The following is a 22,100-nucleotide window of genomic DNA, read 5'->3' on the forward strand; positions in this document are numbered from 1 at the left end:
CTTGTGTATGTGATGTGTATTTGCTTAATCACATGATCTTGGTTGTGATGTTGATTTACCGAGGTCTTTCGAGACACTCGGCAGACTACCAGGTTTATATGAGTGAAAGTATGCGCGTGTCAATGTGTTAGCGGGGACAGCCGTACTTGATCTTGTATAAATTGGGCGGTTCTGTTACACAAGCGGGATGAGCGTAGCGCTATTGTTGAGCACAAGACGTGCCTCGTCGCCCGAGGCTTTGTCCAGCGTGAGGGCATCGACTTTGAGGAAGTCTTTGCATCGGTAGCGCGCATGGAGTCTATCCGACTGCTACTGGCTTTGGCAGCAGCAAAGGACTGGTGCGTCCATCACTTAGACATAAAATCGGCCTTTCTCAACGGCGAGCTGGCGGAGACAGTCTTCGTCAGGCAACCTCCGGGTTTCACCGTCAACGGAGCGGAGCACAGGGTGCTCCCACTGTGCAAGGCGCTCTAAGGGCTGCGGCAAGCCCCGAGAGCATGGAACACTAAGCTTGATGCCACGCCGGACGAGCTTGGGTTCACGCGGTGTGCAATCGAGCACGCGCTCTACACGCGGTGACAGGGGAAGGAGGAGCTCGTCATCGGCGTGTATGTGGACGACTTGATTGTCACCAGTGCGCGTGCGTAGGATATCGACAACTTCAAGCGTGAGATGGTGGCTCATTTTCGAATGAGCGATCTCGACGCGCTCTGCTACTACCTCGGCATCAAGGTGAGATAGGGGAAGGAGGTGCTCACGCTTGGTCAGAGCACGTATGCCTCAAAGCTGTTGGAGCGAAGCGGCATGGCTGAGTGCAAGCCGTGCGTGACTCCGATGGGGGAGCGGCTGAAGCTGACGAAGGCCAGTACCGCACCGAAGGTAGATGCAACACTCTACCGGAGCATCATCGGTGGTCTACGCTACCCAGTCCACACAAGGCCGGACATTGCGTTCGCCGTGGGCTACGTCAGCCGCTTCATGGAGGATCTCCAAGAGGATCACTGGGCTACGGTGAAGCGGCTGCTGCGCTACGTCAAGGGGATGGTGGATCAGGTGATCGTCTTCCCCAAGACCGGTGAAAGTAGGCTATAGCTCACTGTGTTCAGCGATGTAGATATGGCGGGGGATATCGACGGACGGCGGAGCACCTCTAGCGTGATTGTCTTCCTCGGGTCAGCTCCAATCTCATGGCTGTCGCTGAAATAGAAGGTGGTGGCGCTGTCCACGTGCGAGGAAGAGTACGTGCGGCGTGCCAAGCTATGTGGCTACGACGACTGCTGGACGAGCTGACCGGTGTGGAAGCTCACCCACCAGCACTGATGGTGGATAACCTATCCGCCATCGCCCTCGCGAAGAATCTATATCTCCACGACCGGAGCAAGCACATCGACGTCAAGTTCCACTTCATTAGGGACTGTGTCGATGGAGGGCAGATCGTCATCGAGTTCGTCGAAACTGATCGGCAACTCGCGGACGTCCTCACCAAGCCGCTCGGCCGTCGTCGGTTCACGGAGCTGAAGAAGATGATCGGCATGGTAGAGGTTCTAGGGTTAGCAGCAGGATTAGGGGAAGAATTATAAAGTAATCTGCTGTCCTTCCTCTGTACGCGCGGCAGGGCAGGCGTCGAAAGGGCTCCCCTGCTGCTGCACTATAGCCGCTGCAGGGGCAGGCGCCGAAAGGCTCCCCTGGCGCACTGTAGCCACAGCAGGGGCGGGCGCCAAAGTCAGTCATGCTGTCGCATCTAGTCACTGTAGCAGCATAGCTGTTATGACCGGCGTCACATATACCAGGTGGAGGCCATTAGTGGCTGAGCTTGTGCGCCGGCATTAGGGGGCTAACAACCCATATTATCTATTATTTAGCCTATTTATTAGATATATCCCTTATTTATGAGAGCTATATATATGGCTTGTAAGACATTTGGATAATTAAGCAGAAACAATCTATTGTTTCCGGCTTCCCCTGGGAACCGGGAGTTCCTAACCCTAGCCGCTGTTACTGTAGCTATGCGAGGGTTAGGGCTACAGCCGCAGCTGCCCATCCTCCACCACGGCGTCCAGCCGCCGACAGCGAGGTTCCCAGCCTGCTCCACCTCCCTCTCACCCCTACAGACTCCGTGATCTACGCGGTAGGATCCGTAATCCTATCAATAGCAGTCTGACATGTCTGTGTACTAGGATTAGATGGGTAGAGTTGTATATATAGTTTCTCACGGCAACTCAGGTAAAGAGAGCGAGTTCAATTTTGCCATATCCTCTGCAGAGCTCCGGCCAACACTAATGCTTGTGCTGTGTGTGTGCGCGCTCTGTTCTCTCTCCCTTCTTCTAGCTCCAGCCGTAGTGTGTGGTTGGGAACGACAGTGAGCGGTCGGCTCACCCATGCGGGAGATCTTGGACCAACAGATACTGGCCTTTAGATGGATCTGATGACCTAAACAAAACTTACAACGAGGGTTTTATATTTGAGTAAGCAGCAGGTGTGATTGGCTTTATTTACCAACTTAAGAGGACAAGTTTCTTGCTGCTGGGGTTGTGTCATTCTGTCATATGATATTTGTGGGACTAATCAGCTTGATGCATCAAGCAATGCCAGTAATGCTTGCAATAAATAAACTTTTGCAAGATAACTGAAGCAATATCCTAGTACAGACATAATTATAGGTTCTTGAAGACAAGACTGAGTTCTGAAGCATCTTTTTGGGATCTTTGTGGCAGTGGAATCCTGCTTGCCTTTGAACTACTGTGCTGGCATTATTTTCTGTCGCAGATTTCTTTTTGTTTTATGTGTTACCAGTTTGGAAATATACAAGGTTCAATACATCACTACTAGTTCTGGATGTGACCAAGTTAGAAATGCAACATATGAGAGGGACTACATCCACTTCACGGGCCAAATGACCTATTTCAGAGCTTCATGCATTCCTGCATGATGTCCAATGCAGTTATCTCAGTGATCACAGAGGGTCTCCCGATTGCGGCACTGACAACATGAGGGTTGTGGCCCTGGTTTTTCTGTATGTCATTCTCAGGGATGCTTAGTTTATGTTGATAGCAATGTCTAGCCGAGTGATGTCCTGTCAATCTAGGATCATGACAGTGAGAAGTGGATGTGGATCTTCAAGCAAAGCATGGTCAATAAGCCAAATCTATTTGGATCAAGAATGTTAGGAAGGGGATGGGACTACTATACAACTGCATTTCATCTAGACAGTGATTTGATTTTCTTCTAAGATTGGTTTCAGAAAAGACCGGTGTCCTATCATATGAACACAGGGATGTGTATGTTATCTACACTCTAGAAGTGCTCTGTTTTGAGTTTCAAGAAACAGATAATGTGTATCGCAACTTTTTACCATATGTTCCATCATACGCAGGGGCATTACCATCATCTACTCTCAACTAGAAATGCTTCACAGCCTAAAAGCCTATCTCATATATTTACTGTGTTGGAAGGGTACAAGTCTCAGAAGTTACTAGTAATTCTGGATGTAAGGAATTAGAAAGCAGGCTACTTGTTAAGAGTCTTAAGTTTTCTTGTTTATCTCCCTTTGTTTTTCAGTGCTGTATGATTCCTATTTTAGTAACTATTCTGAGCGCACTTGAAACAATTAGTAGGACTAATCTTGTTACTATATTTGTGGCAATGCAATATATGATTTTATTATGATGTAGAGGCATTTCTGGTTGCTAACCGCAAATCTTGGTCAAATTACTTAGCTGTTTGAAATGACATTGATGGATTTAGATGGTTCAAATTACTTAGCTAGTTCTGGATGTGACCAAGTTAGAAATGCAGTACATGTAGAGGGAACAGTGAATTATCTGGTGGTTTTGCAATGAGTGGACCATGGGAGCATAATTCTGTGCACTATGATAATCAGCTGATTCATGCCAGCATTTTGGCTTTAGCAAATAGCATTGGCCAAGAGAGGATTACTGGCATTTGAAAGTGTGGTTACTTCTGGGGATCTTATTGAGGAGGCCACTTGTATGGCTTTCGCTAATTAACCATTGACTGGTGTGATGACATCTGAAGGATCAAGTTTTTGTGATCAGCTGGCTGTATCAAGCAGTAATGTCTTTAAGGATGTGTGGTGAAGCTATCGAGTTTGAGTGAACTACCAGCTGCATCAGGCAGTAATATCACTAAGGGTGTGTGGTGCAGCTATCGAGTTCGAGTGAACTGTCTGGTTAAGGATCAGCTGTGTGAGCATAACTGAATTCTTTGTGCTAACACAGTGGATGAATGACCCTCTTTTGTCTTAGGAAACAATAGTGGAAATTGTGGAGACCATGTAACACCAACGTTTTGAAGAGTGTTTACTATAGGGATCTTGCTGAAGGAACCTATGTATTTGACCTGTTATTAATCGATTAAAAAAAGATTGTGTTGAAGCTGAGAATAGAGGTATCCTATTTTATCTCAGACCTCCTTGCTGCTTTTGTTATGTTCAGCGTCATGAAACAAGTTCCCATGATGCCTGCATTTTGTTTTCCAAGAGCTTCTGGTCGCCTCTGAATAATGACGGCAATATCTCTCTTGATGCGAAATTTCTGCCAGCACCGATTGAATTTCCTCTTTGTTAGTAGACACACCTGGAAACAAGCTAAAAGTTTCTCCCATTTGTCGCTTCGCTGAACAGTCAGACTGAAAAGTACTGTTCGTTGGCTGATAAGGCAGGTTGATAAGTTCAAGTGAACAGGAATCGAGAAGAAAAAAAAATTGTTTATGTTGCTTGGTTGTTTCCCACCTCCACATCTGTATCTAGCTAGATTGGAACTCTCAGTTGAGGACGCCCTTAGGTAGGTAAGGGGAAACGAATATGATATGAATGTCATTATTTACCATATATTTTGTCGAATAGAGATACTGATACGAGTATCCCAAACATTAATGCAAAACGGATAGCTTAGATATGGATTCGCATTGAGATATCCATTTAGCTCTGTTGTCTACAAATATCCAACCAATTTAGGAAACAAATTAATGAGATATCGAAATATAATAAGTATACTAATTCTATCATACTAATTATAATGTTAACTATATATCAACAATCATATTAACTATATGAATTATGAATCAATAGTTATATTAATTATGTGTCATTACTAGTATTTAAGATAAAACACGGGTTACTAGTTACCCATGGACACAACCGTTAAATACTTGTTTTAAGGTTGACCGCTAACTATTTAAAACTACATTATATATCGTTTGTCATAACAACTGAAGTTAACGTAATTAGCCAGATTAAATTAATATCATTAATCATAAAAATAATTATTTTTTATATATCTTTATTAATGAATTAATATTATTAGTCATTATTTCCAAATAGTTGTAATGTTACATATTATATATCATTGGTCATATTAACTAAAATTAGCATAATCACTCATATTAAATTAATATAATAACTAGTTATATAAAAATTAATTAAAGTTTAATTTATATATAATTAATATTACTACTCATTACATTAAATAATTTGAATGGTACATATTACTTTGACTACAAAATCAATATTATTAGTCATTAGTTTTGGAATAGTTTTTAGATAGTTCCACTTAGTAGCATATCTTCACGGATAGATGTTGTCGGATATTTTCGAATACGGATTAAAATTGGATAGAGAAAAGCAACACAAAGGAAATTCAGATACATCCATTTAGCATCTATATTAAAAACGAATACAAATACAAGTATCTATATTATAAGTTTTAGTGAATACGATTTGAGTAATTCGGATATCCATGCATGCATTTTCATACCTACCTTAAGGCTAGTCTTAGCGTGAGTTTCATGAATATTAAATAAACTGACATTGCATAGTTTAAACGAAGAGATATGATTGGGCTTCTAGCAACTTAGGCAAGCACAAATTCTTCTTATGGTTGCTACTTAGAGACAGACACCAGAAAATCTGCTGAGGAGAAAAAATAGATGTCTAGAAGACTACAGTTGTGTCCTATGTACCACTGATCAAGAAGAAATATGCTTCCATCTCTTTTTTGAATGCCAATTCAGTCAAGCTTGCTGGAACTGGAACTCGATCTCTATCAACTGGAACCTGAACTCTCAGCCACTAGATATGGTCATAGAAGCCGGAGAGGTTTTTGGGAGTAGTATCTTCAAAGAGATCTTCATTATTGCCTGTTTAGAGCATCTGACTAGTCTGAAATTGAGTTATATTTGACAATGAACCTGCATGGAAGAGGTATTTCAAGGCTGAACTTGGCTATGTGTGTATCAAAGCCAAGCCTAGGATACGAAACCAACTCAAATTGTGGAGAGATAGCCATACATGACGTACTTGCTTCTTCTTTTTTGGGCCTAGATGCCTTGTATCTTTTTCGTCTTGTACATACCATTCTTTTATTTAATTGAAAAAGGAAAAAATATAGGTAGGGAACTCCCCTTCCTGTTCGATCAAAAATAAAAATTTCATGTGATGAAACACGTTTCATAAAGATAAAATTTGTTTATTTAAAAATTGTATTTATGAAACCTATTTCATGAGAGTTTCAACACGTGATAAACCCAGCGCTAAATCTATTTCTCGCTCGAACAATTCTCGACGTTGTGTCACTCGATTTGTGTGCCGTCAGATGTAGCATCCGAACGGAGGCGATGGCCTGCTGTGGGGACCAGGGTGGTGTGGTGCAAGTGAGGGCGTGTTTAGTTAGGTGAAAGTCGGAAATTTGGCTATTGTAACACTTTCATTTTTATTTGATAAATAGTATTTAATCATGGACTAATTAGGTTCAAAACGTTCGTCTCGCAATTTTCAACCAAACTGTATAATTAGTTTTTTTTCGTCTACATTTAATGCTCCATATATATATCGCAATATTCGATGTGACGACTACTGTAATACTTTCTTTGAATTTGGGGTGGAAACCTAAACACGCGCTGAGATGGTGTGCGCCTGCTGTGGGGACCAGGGGGCTGCGTGGCTGTGTTTGTGCTGTACTCCCTCCGTCTCATTGAGTTTGTCGCTCGGGAAGCGGGATTGTGAGGGGGGCACGGTTTTCCAACGACAAACTCAATGGGACGGAGGGAGTACGTAGGTGGTCAGGTGCATGCAGAAGCATGTGACCCGTTCTGTCAATCATCTCGCCCCTATAATCAGGTGCTGTTTAGTTTCTCAAAATTTTACAAAATTTTTTCAAGATTTCTCGTCACATCGAATCTTTGGACGTATGCATGAAGTATTAAATATAAATAAAAAATAAAACTAATTACACAGTTTAGACGAAATTCACGAGACGAATCTTTTAAGCCTAATTAGACTATGATTGGACACTAATTGCCAAATAACAACGAAAGTGCTACAGTACTATTTAAAAAAAATCACCAACTAAACAAAGCCTCAATTGTTCAGTGTAGCAAATTACAACCCTACTTTACTACTTCTATTTAAGCATAAATTCTATGTTTAATTGGTGTAAAATGATTATTCGTAAATAAGAATGATCAGAATTATTTGAACCGTTATATGATCTTTTTTGTTTTTATTTTATTTTATTTTCTATATGTTTTATTTGCTTCTCCTTTGAAAATTTTTAATTTGGTTTTCATAGAAATAATTTGGTTATTTTTTTTGTTTGTTTAAAATTTTTAGATTATTTGGATATTTTTTTGGTTTTTTTATTTTCTGTATGTTTTATTTGGTTTCTCTTTGAAATTTTCCAATTGGCTTTTATAGAAATAATCTGGCTATTTTTTTGATTTGTTTGTGTTATATTTTTGTATTACTTGGATAATTTTTTTTGGTTCATTTGATTTGGATCCACCGGTCATGAAGTCGTGTGTTGCTACCAAAAGAATCACTCGATTCTATCTTTTCATTCCAATCGAGTGTCAGGTGGGTCTCTCTCACTCGAGCGTTACCTGCCCTCGAAACACCCGGCAGCCAGGTAGATAGACCCAAACCCAGACACTGGCCTTAGGCTGTCTTAAACCGGAGATCTATCGGAACACCTAAATCTAAAATGAGTCTTTAAAAATACATATAATTTTTAATAGAGTATCTATATAAAAAATCTATTTTAGATGTTAAAAGAGGTATAACCTAAATTTAAGTATTCATTCTCTTTTAAAGATCTATTTACAGAAATAATTCTTTTTTAATCTAGTTATGGTAAAATAAATATTAAACTCTTTACTCGTAGCGCTTCTTACGCAGAGAATATCTTATATTTTGGGTAGAGGTGGCCCGAGACGGTCATAGGAACCTTTCGTTAAATCTCTCGCAGACATGGACCCATGGAGAGACACAGAGGGAGAGAGATCTGACAGGTGGACCAACAAAACGGTGGCCGCACGTTTCAGTGGACGCCTGACACACGAACACGCCTCACCGCCCGGGCTCGCTCGGTCGCCGGCTCCAGTGTTCCTCCCCGGCCCTCCCATCCGTCATCTTCTCTGGCGACGGTTGATTGGGATCCGCAGCGAGGAGTCCGCCGCGGCGGGGCTATTATCCTTCCCGACAGCACAAGAGGTGAGCAAGCAATCGACTCTCAAACTCTCCAATGCCCCCCAATCCCAGCGATAAATAACCACAGTTTTCTTTTTTCAGCTTCGGTCTGGTGCGGCGCCTCTGGAGATGATGGCGTCCTCGCAGGAGAAGGCCATGTCGGGTGTGCTGTGGAACGCGGCGGCGCTGCTCGATGAAATGCAGCTCATGGGAGAGACGCAGGGTGAGTGTCGCTTGCTCATGCAGAATTCTGCATTTCTTCGACGCGTTTTAGCGTGATGCGAGTTCTTTCTTCCCGGTGCTTGCTTTCCGTCAGGTGCGAAGAAGATGATCAACTCCGAGCTGTGGCACGCGTGCGCGGGGCCCCTGGTGTGCTTGCCGCAGCGGGGGAGCCTCGTCTACTACTTCCCCAGGGGAACAGCGACGCCTCGGCCGGCACCTTCGACTGCTTCCTCACGCGCAAAAAGAAGGTACTGATAACTGGGCTCCACTAGCAAAGAGATGGGGACCGACGGGAGCTGCTAGCATCATTTAGCTGGGCAGACGGGGACGTCAAGTTCTATGCTGGCACGCTGAAGTGGCGTGCCACGTCAGCGAAAATGGCAAAATATTAGTAAAGTTACTGTTTTCTCGAGCAATTTTGTAATTTGCACGATAAAGTTGGCAAACGGAGAGGCAGCCACCGTAAGAGTGGCAAATAGTTAGATATCCCCCGGGGAGTGGGTTACCTTACCCCAACCAAGCCGCGCCCCAGGTCTTATTGACTATTATGACGGTGTCAGTCTACCCATAGACACCAGCACTAGGCTTCGATCCGTCCATCTCCCCGCATTTCCATGTGTTTTAGCTGGTGCAGCAGTTGGATCATTACGAATTCATCGTCTGGGTAGTGGAGTGTTCGGCTTGACTGAATTTCGGCTTGTTCGGCTTATTTTTCCAGTCGGAGCAGTGTTTCTCTGTCACAACATTCCAGCATAAACAGTGTTCCCAGCATGAACAGTAAAATTTCAGTCCAGTCGAACACTCTACTCGTCCCAAACGGGAAGATGGGTTCTCAGAGAAGCCCCATTTGACCATGACATAGAATATGTCCAATACACTGGCCAAATGACCTATTTCAAAGGCTTCCTGCATTTCTGCATGATACGCAATTCTGTCGTGTTGGTGAACACAGAGGGCCAGACATGGAGGATCTCCCGAGTGAGGGAAAATGGTGGTGGTTCTGGTTCTTCTGTCTCATTCTCAGGGCCGCTTACTTTATGTTGATAGCAATCTCGACTCAAGTGATGCCATGTCAATCTATGTTCTTGAGGATCATGACAGTGAGGAGTGGATTTGGATCTTTAAACAAAGCATCAACAAGCCAGATCTATTTGGACCAAGAATGCCAGGAAGGGTATGGGACTACTATGGGCTTGTTTGGCAGGACTGAAAAATACTGTTCCGGCTGATTGTTGTGAGAGAAAAATACTGTTCTAGCAGGACGTGAACAGTGATTTTGTGAGGGTCAGAACCAGCCAGCCGGCCGGCTTAAAGCCAGCCGAACAAGCTGTACACAGCTGCGTTTCATCCAGACAGCGATTTGATCTTCTTCTATGATTGGTTAAAGAAAAGACTGGTGTCCTATGATATAAAACACAGGGATGTGCATGTCATCTGTACTCTAGAAGTGCCCTATTTTGAGTTTCTACCAACAGAAGATGTGCATTGTAAATTTTTCCCATATGTTCCGTTGTACTCAGGGGCATTACCATCATCTAGTCTCAGCTAGAAATGCTCACGACATTCAATACAAGGTCCAAATTTGGCATTGATTTCTTCAGAAGGAGCTGGTAAACTAAATTATTTTAGGGAGTTTCATGATGGAGGAACCACTTGTTGTTGCGATTAGCTTTGTTTGGTGATTCAAGAGGGTTTCGGTGCTGTTGAGGTGGAAATATGTTTGTGTCAATCTGCCATCCACAATTTATATGAGCTGCTATCAATGCTTTGGTCAATTAGCTGGCTACATCAGGCAATATCAGTGATGCATCATCTTCGCAGACATGTGCTTCTGAAGCTTCTTGACAAGAAGATTGAAATTTCAAGCATTGGTTTCAGCAGCATGGCAGATGAGGCCTTCGTGCCTTTGAACCATGCTTTCAATATATCCTATCTTCTATTTATTATGTTGGATGGGTACAAGTCTTAGACGTTACTAGTAATTCTGGATGTAATGAATTGGAAAGTAGACTACCTGTTAAGAGTCTTTATGTTTTCTTGTTTATCTGCCTTTGTTATTCCACTTGTTTGGTGCTGTATAATTCCTAATTTAGTAACTATTCTGAGTGCACTTGGAGCAACTTGTTATTATATTTGTGGCAATGCAATGTGTGGTTTTATTATGATGTACCTGCATTTTTTTTGTTGCTAACCGCAGATCTTGGTCAAATTTCTTAGCTATTTGAAATGATATTGATATGGGTCTGGTGGTGATACCATTGTCTGGTTGTTTTGCAAACAGTGAGGCATGCTAGCGTTTTGGCTTTAACAAACAGCAATGGGCAATTATGGATATGGCTGGCATTTGAAAGTGTGGTTACTTCAGGGAATCTCATTGAAGAAACCACTTACTGATGGCTTTGGCTAATTAACCATTGACTGGCATGATGGAATCTGTAGGATCAACATTTTTTGGTCAGCTGGCTGCACAACAACAACAACAACAAAGCCTTTAAGTCCCAAACAAGTTGGGGTAGGCTAGAGTTGAAACCTAGCAGAAACAATCAAGGTTCAGGCACGTGAATAGTTGTTAAAGATTGAAGTAGAATTTTCTTGAAATTCGGGTTCTTAAGGATTAAGATAAGCGAATACCGAACAGTGAGTTTTGAAACACCATTTGAAGTGTTGTGACAGAGGAGCACTGATTGCCTTTGAATTCAGCTGACCTTATATTTTAATATGAGATTTATTATGTGGCCATGCCTATTAAGAGGGAATGGTTTCTTGTATTCTCCACCTTTTATATGCAGAATTTATTCAATGCTATTAATTTCAGTTTTAGTAACTAGCTTACTAGCCTGATTCCATTTGGAACATGCAGTACCAAGAGCAATCGTGGAAGTGTATTTGTGGGAATGCAAACATTTAGTTTAATTTCCATTTTGTTGTGTATCACCATGTCTGAAGGGCAGGCCTGGTGCAGTGGTGAGAGCTGTCTCACTGAGTCACCAGCTCGCGTGTTCGAAGTAGCCTCTCCGTAGATTTTGCGGGGGAAGGCTTGCCTCAGGTTTTCCCTTCCCAAGACCCCACTCATGTGGGAGCCTCCGGCACTGGGTCTGCCCCTTTTGTGTATCACCATGTCTGGTTGATTAACTGCAATGTATGTTTAAATTCGTTTATTTTTTGAAATGGTGTTCATGGATTTAAACTTTTTTGTTCGAGTGAACTATAGCATAACTGAATTCGTTGTGCTAAGTGCTAACTCAGTGGACGAATACACCTCTTTGGCTTTAGGAAACAATAGTGGCAATTGGGGAGACGATATAATGCCAACATTTTTTGAAGAGTTGTTACTACAGGGATCCTGTTGAAGGAACCTGACAGTACATTAGAAAAAGATTGTGCTGAAACTGAGAATAAAGGTGGTTTGTTGTCCTATTTTGTACTATCAATCAGGCTTTCCTGGTCCCTACTGCTCTTGTTATGTCCAGCATCATCAAGCAGTTCCCATGGGTACCTGCATTTTTTGTTTTCCAAGTGTTTTGAGTAGGCAAAGACTGAACGCAAGGCACCCACCATTCAAGGTTGAAGTTGTACCGAGTTTCTTGTTGCCTCTCGCCAACTATGGTAATTTGCAATACTCCCTTTCACAGTTTCTCCTTTGATCCGAAATTCTCTCTGTATTCAGCTTAGCCGCCTTGAGTAGAGATGGCAACGGGTACGGCCACCCCATCCCCGTCCGCGCGGGGTGAAAATTTTCCCATCCCCAACCCCGCTAAGACTCATGGGGGACATTTTCTTCCCATCCTCGTTCCCTGCGGGGAATACATACCCAACGGGGATCCCCATCCCCGGTACATGATGAAAGAACAACTGCTCAAATTAACAATCCAAAAGTGTATAAAATACAAAAAAAAACTCATCTTGCAACAACATCAAACAAGATTGTAAAATAGTTTACAGATCACAAATCCCTTTTAGGCTTCGTTTGGCAACCTATGAAAGTGTATAAAATATTAAAAAAAACTCATCTTGCAACAACATCAGACAAGATTCTAAAATAGTTTATAGATCACAATTCCCTTTTAGGCTTCGTTTGGCAACCTATGGTTAGGCGTGGAATGGAGAGCAATCCCGGTCATCCATGGAATGAGACTCACGTGTGGGAGGGCATCCCTCCTCGGCTGAAGATGCATTTGGCAACAAGGTAATAAATAGCGGATGGCAGGTCTATAGCGGATTGACTTCTACATCGTGGGTTGCAGATAGCGGGCGCTATAGTGGACGCTAAGTTCCAATAACATTGTCCCATAATCTCATATAATTGAGTTATATGTATACCTTAAAAAATGACTTTCTTATGCATTAACAAATCAACTAAATACAAATAAAATGATAGACTAATAAACATATAACTGAAATAGTATAAATATATATTTAATTCTATTCGAAGAGTTGATTGTCGACCAAATATATCTTAAATTAAGAATGAACTAGTTTTGTTCTGGACTTGGCCGCTATAGTAGCTTGATGCGTCAAATAGCGGGTGCTAAGTTCCAAACCGCTATATCCAAGCCGTTACGTCATAGCGGTAGTGGTAAGGGGCTGACCGCTATTGTGGTCGCTATAGCAGCCGCTACAAACATTGTGGGGTACTAGTTGCCTAGACCGAAGGTTAGTGTAGAGGCAGATGTTATCAAATTACCAGGTCTTGCATCATCTTTAGAAATTAATTCTGCTAAGAAAAAGGATACTTTGTTTGTTTGGTGGTTTTATCTGAATTAGTGGTAGTTCCATTAATAAATTCCCTATCCTCTGCAGTTTATTACTCTATTCAGTTTGCACAATGTAAATTAAATTGCAGCATGCCAAATTCCCTCTAGTTTACAGTTTACTCTTTTCACTTGTAGTTCTAACAGAACAAGTAGTTTCCTTGCGCAAACTGATCATGTTTTTTTTTGGTTTTAAGTAATTAATTAGCTAATCATTTCATTGCATGGTCAATCTCTTTGCTAGGGCATTCTATTCTGTTTTATTTGTTAGTAATGATCCTTTCTCAGATTGTCTCGGACTGCTTGTGTGTGTATTCAGCTGTAGCTGCTAGTATTGCATCTGCAATTTAATTTACATTGATTTTTTCTATATAGTCTTGCTTTTGTTGTAAGCATGATCTGAACGTTTCTTCTAAAACTAAATTAACTACAGTGATCGACATTTCGTGCCAGGATAGGTAAAGGCATCAGGTGTAAGTCGTCCAGGGTAACTAATTTAACTTTGGTCGGAGCAAATTGTTGGTGATAAGATAAACAGGGGAGATACAAGGGTGTTTGTTAATTTTCTCTTTTGGTTGGCTGCACCTCATAGGGTATAGAGGAACTTCTGTTACAGATGTCAATTTTCCTATGGATTTCCACCCCCCCCCCCCCCCCCCCCCCCTTGGTAGTACCGTAATAGCAAAGCAACAATCGTGCATTCATCTTTGCTTGAGTATTTGAAGCTAGCGTGTCTCTTTGTCATTCTTACTTGGTGTGCACATGTATCTTGCACTGCCACATACTTGAATCAGTTCGAATCAGGTCAAGCTTTCCGACTTCCAAAATGAGCGCATCATTTCGTGGACTCTGAACTTTGAGTTTTGAAGTTTTTGTTTGAATATGAAGTCTTTTGTCAGTACTTTTTTTAGACCTACTCTAGTATACAGCACCTAGTTTGCTTGGGAAAATCTTTACACTAGTATACAGCACCACTATATATGCTGTTTTTCAAGATTTGCTTTGTTAAATCAGCACATCACATTGATTATTGCATTTTCTTTTCTGTTGCATTGGTCCTATTATAAGCCTTGTTATTTCATACTGATATGCGGTGCTAAATCAGTTCAGCACATTACTTATTTCGTCACGTTGAGTTACTGAGTTTGGACCCCTCACGGCCAAACGAACAAGCATGTTCGGTTGGCTGGTTCGTTTCGTTGCTGATTCGTGAAGAAGTACTGCTGGCTGATTTGTGTGAGAGAAAAATACTGTTCCGGCTGAAAATTTACGATCGTTTACGACAAGCCACAGCCAAACGTACAGGCTGACGCTTGGTTCTGTTGCCTCCCCTTTCCTACACAGTAACACAGGTGAAGAGCCTTACACAAGTGATTGCATTTTCCTGCTGTCACTGGATTTGTTGTCATGACCCACAACAAATGCTCGTCTCTTATCTCACTTATCTCACGTTTCTACCTTAGATTTTGACGTAATGGATGTAATTGATCAATTTACTATGACGTAGTTCAAGTTGGTACTTGGTAGGAGCAACAATATATTGCGGTCGTCTAACATAGTTCCGTATAGGCATGTGGAAGAATGACACACTGCTTTGAAATTACTGATGCCAAGCTGCCATAAATTCAGAACTTCCTCTGGTTCTTTACACTCGAGCAGGTGGTGGTAACAATATAGTGGAGTTCATATTGGAATCGTGGTGCCATCGTGATCTTGATGCAGCCGATCCATTATCAAGAGATGCACACAAAAAATGGCACATGTGCAAATGCGTGTATTTGATCAACTGTGACCGGAATAACCAACCAACAGCACTGCAGATCTTCCTACAGCTAAAAAATAAAGTGAGGCTTATGAATTGCTTAACCATTGCATATAAATGTCTAAAAAGACTGTAATACATGCTAGCTAACGATATTGCTGTCCGTCTCGGGTGACCCACCTCAATGACATGAATTTAGCAGGCCTTTCAGCTCGTCAGCAATGGCCCGGTAGCAGAACTTGTATTGTTCCTGAGGAGTAGAAATATGCTATTTTTAGAACATCAAAATAGTATGTAGCCCATGCACACATTTATATAGAACATCACTTGTACTGTAACTTTATGATGAAAAGGTCCATTTGAAACTACTGATAACTGTTTTGCAAATTGTACAAGGCTATATTTCATGTGCTGAAATTATGCTGGGCATGTGATATCTTTTAGGTGAAAGTCTGAAACAGACCGCACAATCAACAAACAACAGCAAGCCTTTTAGTCTCAAGCAGTTGGGGACTTGGGGTAGGCAGTAGGCTAGAGATGGAACCCAACAAGAGCACCAACAATACGTCACATGAGTAAAAATGAAATTAAAATAAAGCACAACTTACCTCCGTTTGGACCATTCCAGGTCGTTGGGATCTAAAATTCTTTACAGTTTTGACAAGATCATAAGAGCTTTTATCTCCAAGGAGAATTCGTTCAATTGTATTATGGATTGTGATGTAAGCACCAGTTCTTCCTATACCTGCACTGCAGAAAGATACAATAACAGTGTTAATAGAATAAAATGCACGTGCAGGTGACATAGCTGAGCTGAAGGAAACCTGCAATGGATAACTATAGGATGTTCCGTTGGAATGTGATGCAGTCGTTTCCAGATTTGCCGTACAGCATCAGTATTAGTTGGCACTCCATGGTCGGGCCAATCAGGATATGCTAAATGGAGTACAAAATGAACCTTGCCTGACTACATTATGAAATTTACAGTCAGAATAACCTTTAGTCATGAAATACCTATAGATGTACAGGGCTAATAAGAAGTAATACAGATTTTCAACCACCACTCAAAAGGTACAATAAGTATGACATCTACCAGTGATGATGCCACATCCTTTGTCACATGTGACCAAACTGTGATCTTCATTATCACAAAATTTAATCATTTAAACCATCACTAAACAATGTTATAATAAATCCATGAATAACTGATATCTTTGTAAGAACCTTGGGTTAACAATACAATTATATTTCAACAATAGAGCAGAGAATTCATAAATAAAAAGAAAGGGTGTCATGTGCCACCTAGGAGATCTAATACAACAAAACTTAACATGATCAGACTCCTAGGAGAGAATGAATACTAAGTTTTGGAATAAATTTTATCTATTGCTGAAAAGACTAATAGATTGAAGAAACCAAATAAGAAAACTGACGTCCATGTGTGCATTTTTTTCTTTAATAGAAAGAAGTCCTTAGTGAGATGAATACAAGGAACAATGAAGTAACACACACATGGATGTCTTTCCAATTTCTTTACCTCATTGTTTTGCACCTTGACAACACGCAACTGTAAATGGTGGCTATCTGTTCTTGTCTTCATAACCTTGATATCATAATTCCCATATGTTCGTCGTCCACTTCCCGTGGAAGATATTCATCACACTGTCATTAATTAAACATAATTTCATCAACAGGCCAGATCAAATATTTGTGTTTCAAAGCATATATGTATATAGCACAGTGAAAACCAGTGGATCTTCCTACGGTTGAAAGTTCATCATCATTACCTATTACTCTGGCAAAACCAACGACCCAGGACTCCAATACCAAACAACGCCTAATCACGTCAGATACTTGTACAAGTCTAGAGAAGCTTTATAAAAATCACCTGTCAGCCGTTTTGCTCCTGAAAAAGTAACTTATGGGATCATGTTACTTGATCACCAGTGCCAACAATCAACCAATGTTATCAAATTGTCTAGTCGACCCTAGTCACCATGGGACCGACCAGGTGAGTAATCACGATTAGTCGTAGACCAGCTCGATTAGTCGAGCCTAGTCAGTCCTAGTCATCCATATAGCTGTCCTGTATCTTCCAGGACCGATATACTATATAGTATAAAGCAAGCGTGAAGAGTCTAAAAGCACTAGGGCACAGATTCTTGTGAGATTTGATGGCCAGTTGGCCGCATATCCACATATGCGCATACATCACACAGCCACACAGGTGTATGTAAGCACTAAGCAGAGAGCAGCAGCAGTAGAACATGAGGCAAGAACAGCAGCAGTAGAGCTAGAGCAGCAGAGCTAGAGCAAGGCAGAGAATCGGAGTCGTCAGTGGATGTAATCGGAGTCATGGGACAGATCAGTCAGCTTAATCGCGATTAATCAGATGACTTGATAACACTGCAATCAACTTATAGGATATTATACTACTCACTACAAAACATTACTCCCTCCGTTCATCTACGATCTGTACTACTCACTACAAAACATTACTCCCTCCGTTCATCTAGTTTTTGTGTATTTGGGGAAGACACGGAGACCAAGGAACGTCATACTTCCACCAGTGCATTAACTCTATCATTATCTGGCACAAAGACGCTTCTGTTAGTCAGTTAGCTTCTTGGGTTTTGATCAGCAGGGCCAGCAGTGGTAGAAGGAAGGCGAACGAACGATGGAGCTGAGGGCAAAGGAGGTGAAAGGGCAACGTCATGCGACAATCATTTACTTGGCCACAGCCCTGCGAATGGCCATGCGCCGTTGCTCGAGAAAAAAACAGCTCCGCACTTGCGAAGATCTATAGCGAATATGTTTTCGAGTGTAATACATGTACAATAAAAACGAACGGTGGGAGTATAATCAATCGAGGAGGACTGTACCACTTAGATTCACTATTTGTGAGTGATGAGAGCACTTAGGAAAATCTGGATTATATTTTCTTTTGAATGAAAGACCATGAAATCCCATCATCAAAATAAGTAATAGGTCTAAATGTACACAAGGACTGGTTACAACACAACATCTCAACAGAAGCACAATATCCAAAGAACAGCATGAAACAGGATGCCAAACTAAAAGGAGAAAAGCAAAACAACAACACAACGTTAGCTCAACAGAAGCACAATATCCAAAGCACAGCATGAAACAGGATACCAAACTAAAAGGAGAAAAGCAAAACAAATAATTCATGAGCTTGCATCTAATGTTTTTCTTCCAAAAAAATTCTAAACTTGCATTAAGTTTTCTGCCTTTATCATCGTTTAAAGGCAACTTATACTTAAGATCTCATATGGTATGCATGCTTATTATAGTACTGTTCATAGCAGTGCTTAAATATGCAATGAAACTGTGTTAAAGTTAGAGGTGTGTTGTTCAGCTTAGAGAATTAGTTAGGTGTACATCTAATGGTTAAATTTACGACTTGGAATTTGCATTGGGAATTCTACCACACTTATCATTAAATTTGCATGGCCCTATTGTTCCACATCTCAGTTATACTTAAGCACACAAAGGGTTCGAGCCAGAAACACGCTTGGCCCAGGCTTATCAAGTGTTAATACAAGATTAAGTCATTTGAATTTTGAACCTTTGACATTTGCACAATGTCTAGAGGATTTGCATTGCCTTTTTGGCTTGGAACCAAGACTGGGCAGCCCAGGCCCTGGCTCCTCCAGTGAGTACACAAGGTTATACATTTATGAGTTCCAGCATGACAGTTGACAGATTTTATTACCTTAATTAATACAACAAATACTTTATTTGTTCAACATGTCAATTAAAGGAAGTTGTGAAAGAGGTAATGTGATGCAAGCACTTATTACCTTAATACTGTCGAATTGAGTGAGCATGACAATTGCAGGGCACTGATATTCATAGATCATTTCCCAAAAATCTCCAAATGTCCTCACCAGTGGACCTTGTGTAGAAATAAATGTTGCAACTCTGTTGTCCTCAGTAGCCTGCAAGTTTCATACACCATAACTTTAAGCTACTCCTGATTCCTGAATTATCCCAAACACGATTCAGGAATAAACTACAACCTGAGATGCATAAAAAAAACGGCACACAAGTTTTACCTTTATAAAGCTTGCGTTGATGTAATCGTTGTTTGGAGGTCGTGCTGAGGATTTTAGCTGTACTCTGGTATCATCAACTAAACACAAGAAGAAAGGAATCAAATTCAACTTTGTAATGCTTTTAGTTCTAGGGAATCTTGCTTGTTGCACACGAGTAATAATCACAATGGTAACAAATGCAGGCAGAGAACCTCACATGGTAAGACATCAATATATCGGTTCTTTTCTCTATTAACAGGATAATGAGCTACACTGATCGTTTTCATATGTCTAATATCCTGCAAAAGTGGCCATGAAACATTAAATACTTAAATTCATAGATTTCATCATGACTAGAAGCATTCAACAGCCTGCTATAAAAATTCAAAGCATATTATATAATAAATACAACATGATGTCTGCTTCAAAAGAATAAAAATAATATGAACTGTTGTGTTCTGTAAGACAGTTTCTGAAAGTTTTGAAGGATGGGAGTTATATTGTTTTTCAATACAACATCTATAGATCTTCATGCATTTGTATAAGACGCCAAAACTGGGCTCTCAGAATGAAGAACAGCCGATCAACAGATCATGAAGGCGTTGGTTGATATGGCGAATTGGCCATATTACAGAATGATCTCCAAGAAGGTTAATGAAACAATGATATGAATAAATATATCTGTCATAGATGGCTGGGAGGAAAATATATAGGTTCCCAAATCAAGAAATTGTACCCCTGCTGTCCATCATGTAAGGCATATTTTGATTCAAAAATAGTCAGAACTTGCATCTTTTGACCAACAATTTGAAAAATTTTGTGTGTTTAGTGTAAAAACGCTGTGTCAATAGATTTGTACTCAAGGTCTTCTAAGATAATGTTGATTTCATAGCAAATGATAACATATAGCAAGAGAAACTAATAAAAATCAAAATGTACTTATGAGGACTTTTCCCTGAAAAAATACACCTTACATTTATGAATACCCTAGAGTAAAGAAACGTTCGCAACGTTTTCTTCTAGATAGCGATAGAAATCAATCTCGAGCCTGATAGCAGTGACATTCTACTATTTTTATATAAGAAAAAACTACTCATGATTAAAATCTTGTATTGCAGTCGAATTTAGCGAAGACATTTAACTTATTGTAGTATCCATACACGGCATCCTATACCAACACACTCCGATCAGATCCCCAATACTTCACATTAAAGCAACCCAATAGCAACAGCCGTGCTTTGCTTCGAAGCAAAACAAGCAGAATCGAACGACAATCATCCATACCGAGAGGCTTCTGTACTCATTGGACAAGTCATCCCAGCGCTTCCCCTTGTCCTCGAAGTGCGCGAGCGCGTCACTGCAGAGCCCGATCTGCTCGGCGTCAGCTCAGGCCGCGGCGGCGGGTTGGTATCGACGTCGAAGGGGTCGAAGGCGGCTCCGGGGGCAGGAGCCCGGGAGGAGGAGGACCCCGGCTCTGGGGGGCCGGGGCGATCGGCGAGGAAGGGCGGCGGCCGCCCTCATCAACATGCCACGGAGGCCGCCGCCTCCGCCGCCAGGACGTCCGCCGGCGCGGGAAGCCAGAGCGCTACCCGAGGATGCTCCGGAGGCGGGGGTCGCGGCAGCGGTGGTGGTAGAGGGGAGCGGAGGGCGCGCGATGGTCCGCCGGAGACGTCGGCGTTGACCGTGGTGGCGTAGCGTCGTGGTCGTGGATCTGGGTCTAATAAATGAAATAACGAATAGAAATTGAATAAATTCTCCTCCCTTAATATTTTATTACAGAGAGGAAAATGACGGAATTGTTTTATTTTCTATTAGGGCCTTGTTTAGATTAAAAGTTTTTTCACTCTCTCTTCATCACATTAAATCTTGACATATGTATGGAGTATTAAATATAGATAAAAAAATAACTAATTACACAGTTTGATTGTAAATTACGAGACGAATCTTTTGAGCCTATTTAAACTATGCTTGGACAATAATTATCAAATACAAACAAAAATGCTATAATATCAAATACTGATTTCTAACTCTAATCTAAACAAGGGGCTAGGCTTCATTAATGGCCGGTAGGCCCGGCCCATGTTCATCCCAGAGGACATACACGAATTCTCTCGATTTGGGCCTCTCGTGAGTGGTGAGAACGTGACTACGTGAGAACGGTTGATGTAGTCTGATTTTATATTTTTTTTGCTAAAAAAAAGTCTGATTTTATATTTAGACCAAACATTTACCCTTTTATTTCTCAAAACCATTTAAATAGCTTCTCAGTGGTTTTCATGATGGTTTCGTCATTTTTATAAAATTTTCAACTTGATTAATATATGATAAGATTTTTATACCCCTAGGTGCGTAAGCTCCGCCTCGCCCGACCTTTGGGGCGGGCTCCGCCTTGTCCGACTCCAAGCCCACGGGCTCCGTCTCGCCTGACCCTTGGGTTCGTGCTTTGCCTCGCCCGACCCTGAGGTCATGGGCTCCGCTTCTCTCGACCCTTGGGTTTGCACTCTACCTTGCCCAACCCCGAGGCCACGGGCTCCACCTCGCCCGACCCCTAAGGCCACGGGCTCCGCCTCGCCTAACCCTTGGGTTTACACTCCGCCTCGCCCAACCTTTGGGGGTGGGCTCCGCCTCGCCCGACCCCAAGGCCGCGGGCTCCGCCTCACCCGACGGAGACCCATGTCGCCGCCAACCACTCCAGGTCTGAGCGTAATGGGCCTAGGTCAAAACTCTGACACCAAGGAAGAGACCGACATGCCCCGATGTAACCCGTAGCCTTGACGGGCCATACCTAATGATTCACATCAAGATCAGCGTCGAGCATACCATTG

General features: G+C 41.8%; 1 protein-coding gene and 1 pseudogene across 1 annotated transcript; one reads left to right on the top strand and one right to left on the bottom strand.

The window, feature by feature from the left end:
• The first annotated feature begins 8,263 nt into the window (after positions 1–8,263).
• LOC136503221 (uncharacterized) lies at positions 8,264–10,836 on the top strand. The gene is made up of 4 exons (XM_066498368.1): positions 8,264–8,506; positions 8,585–8,705; positions 8,799–8,952; positions 9,423–10,836. The coding sequence occupies exons 1-4, from the start codon at positions 8,264–8,266 to the stop codon at positions 9,553–9,555; spliced, it is 651 nt and encodes a 216-aa protein (XP_066354465.1). The 3' UTR covers positions 9,556–10,836.
• A 4,388-nt stretch (positions 10,837–15,224) lies between these two features.
• Positions 15,225–20,802, bottom strand: LOC136504734 (protein-tyrosine-phosphatase PTP1-like; annotated as a pseudogene).
• Positions 20,803–22,100: the final 1,298 nt, after the last annotated feature.

This window comes from Miscanthus floridulus, chromosome 14 (assembly GCF_019320115.1).
Source record: "Miscanthus floridulus cultivar M001 chromosome 14, ASM1932011v1, whole genome shotgun sequence".
Taxonomy (NCBI): domain Eukaryota; kingdom Viridiplantae; phylum Streptophyta; class Magnoliopsida; order Poales; family Poaceae; genus Miscanthus; species Miscanthus floridulus.

Bases quoted from the DNA above. Each gene is read 5' to 3' on its own strand.
- LOC136503221 (XM_066498368.1), top strand. From the start codon at position 8,264: ATGGACCCATGGAGAGACACAGAGGGAGAGAGATCTGACAGGTGGACC. The intron at 8,706-8,798 runs GTGAGTGTCGCT...GCTTTCCGTCAG, and splicing joins GCTCATGGGAGAGACGCAGG to GTGCGAAGAAGATGATCAAC. The intron at 8,953-9,422 runs GTACTGATAACT...TTATTTTTCCAG, and splicing joins TCCTCACGCGCAAAAAGAAG to TCGGAGCAGTGTTTCTCTGT.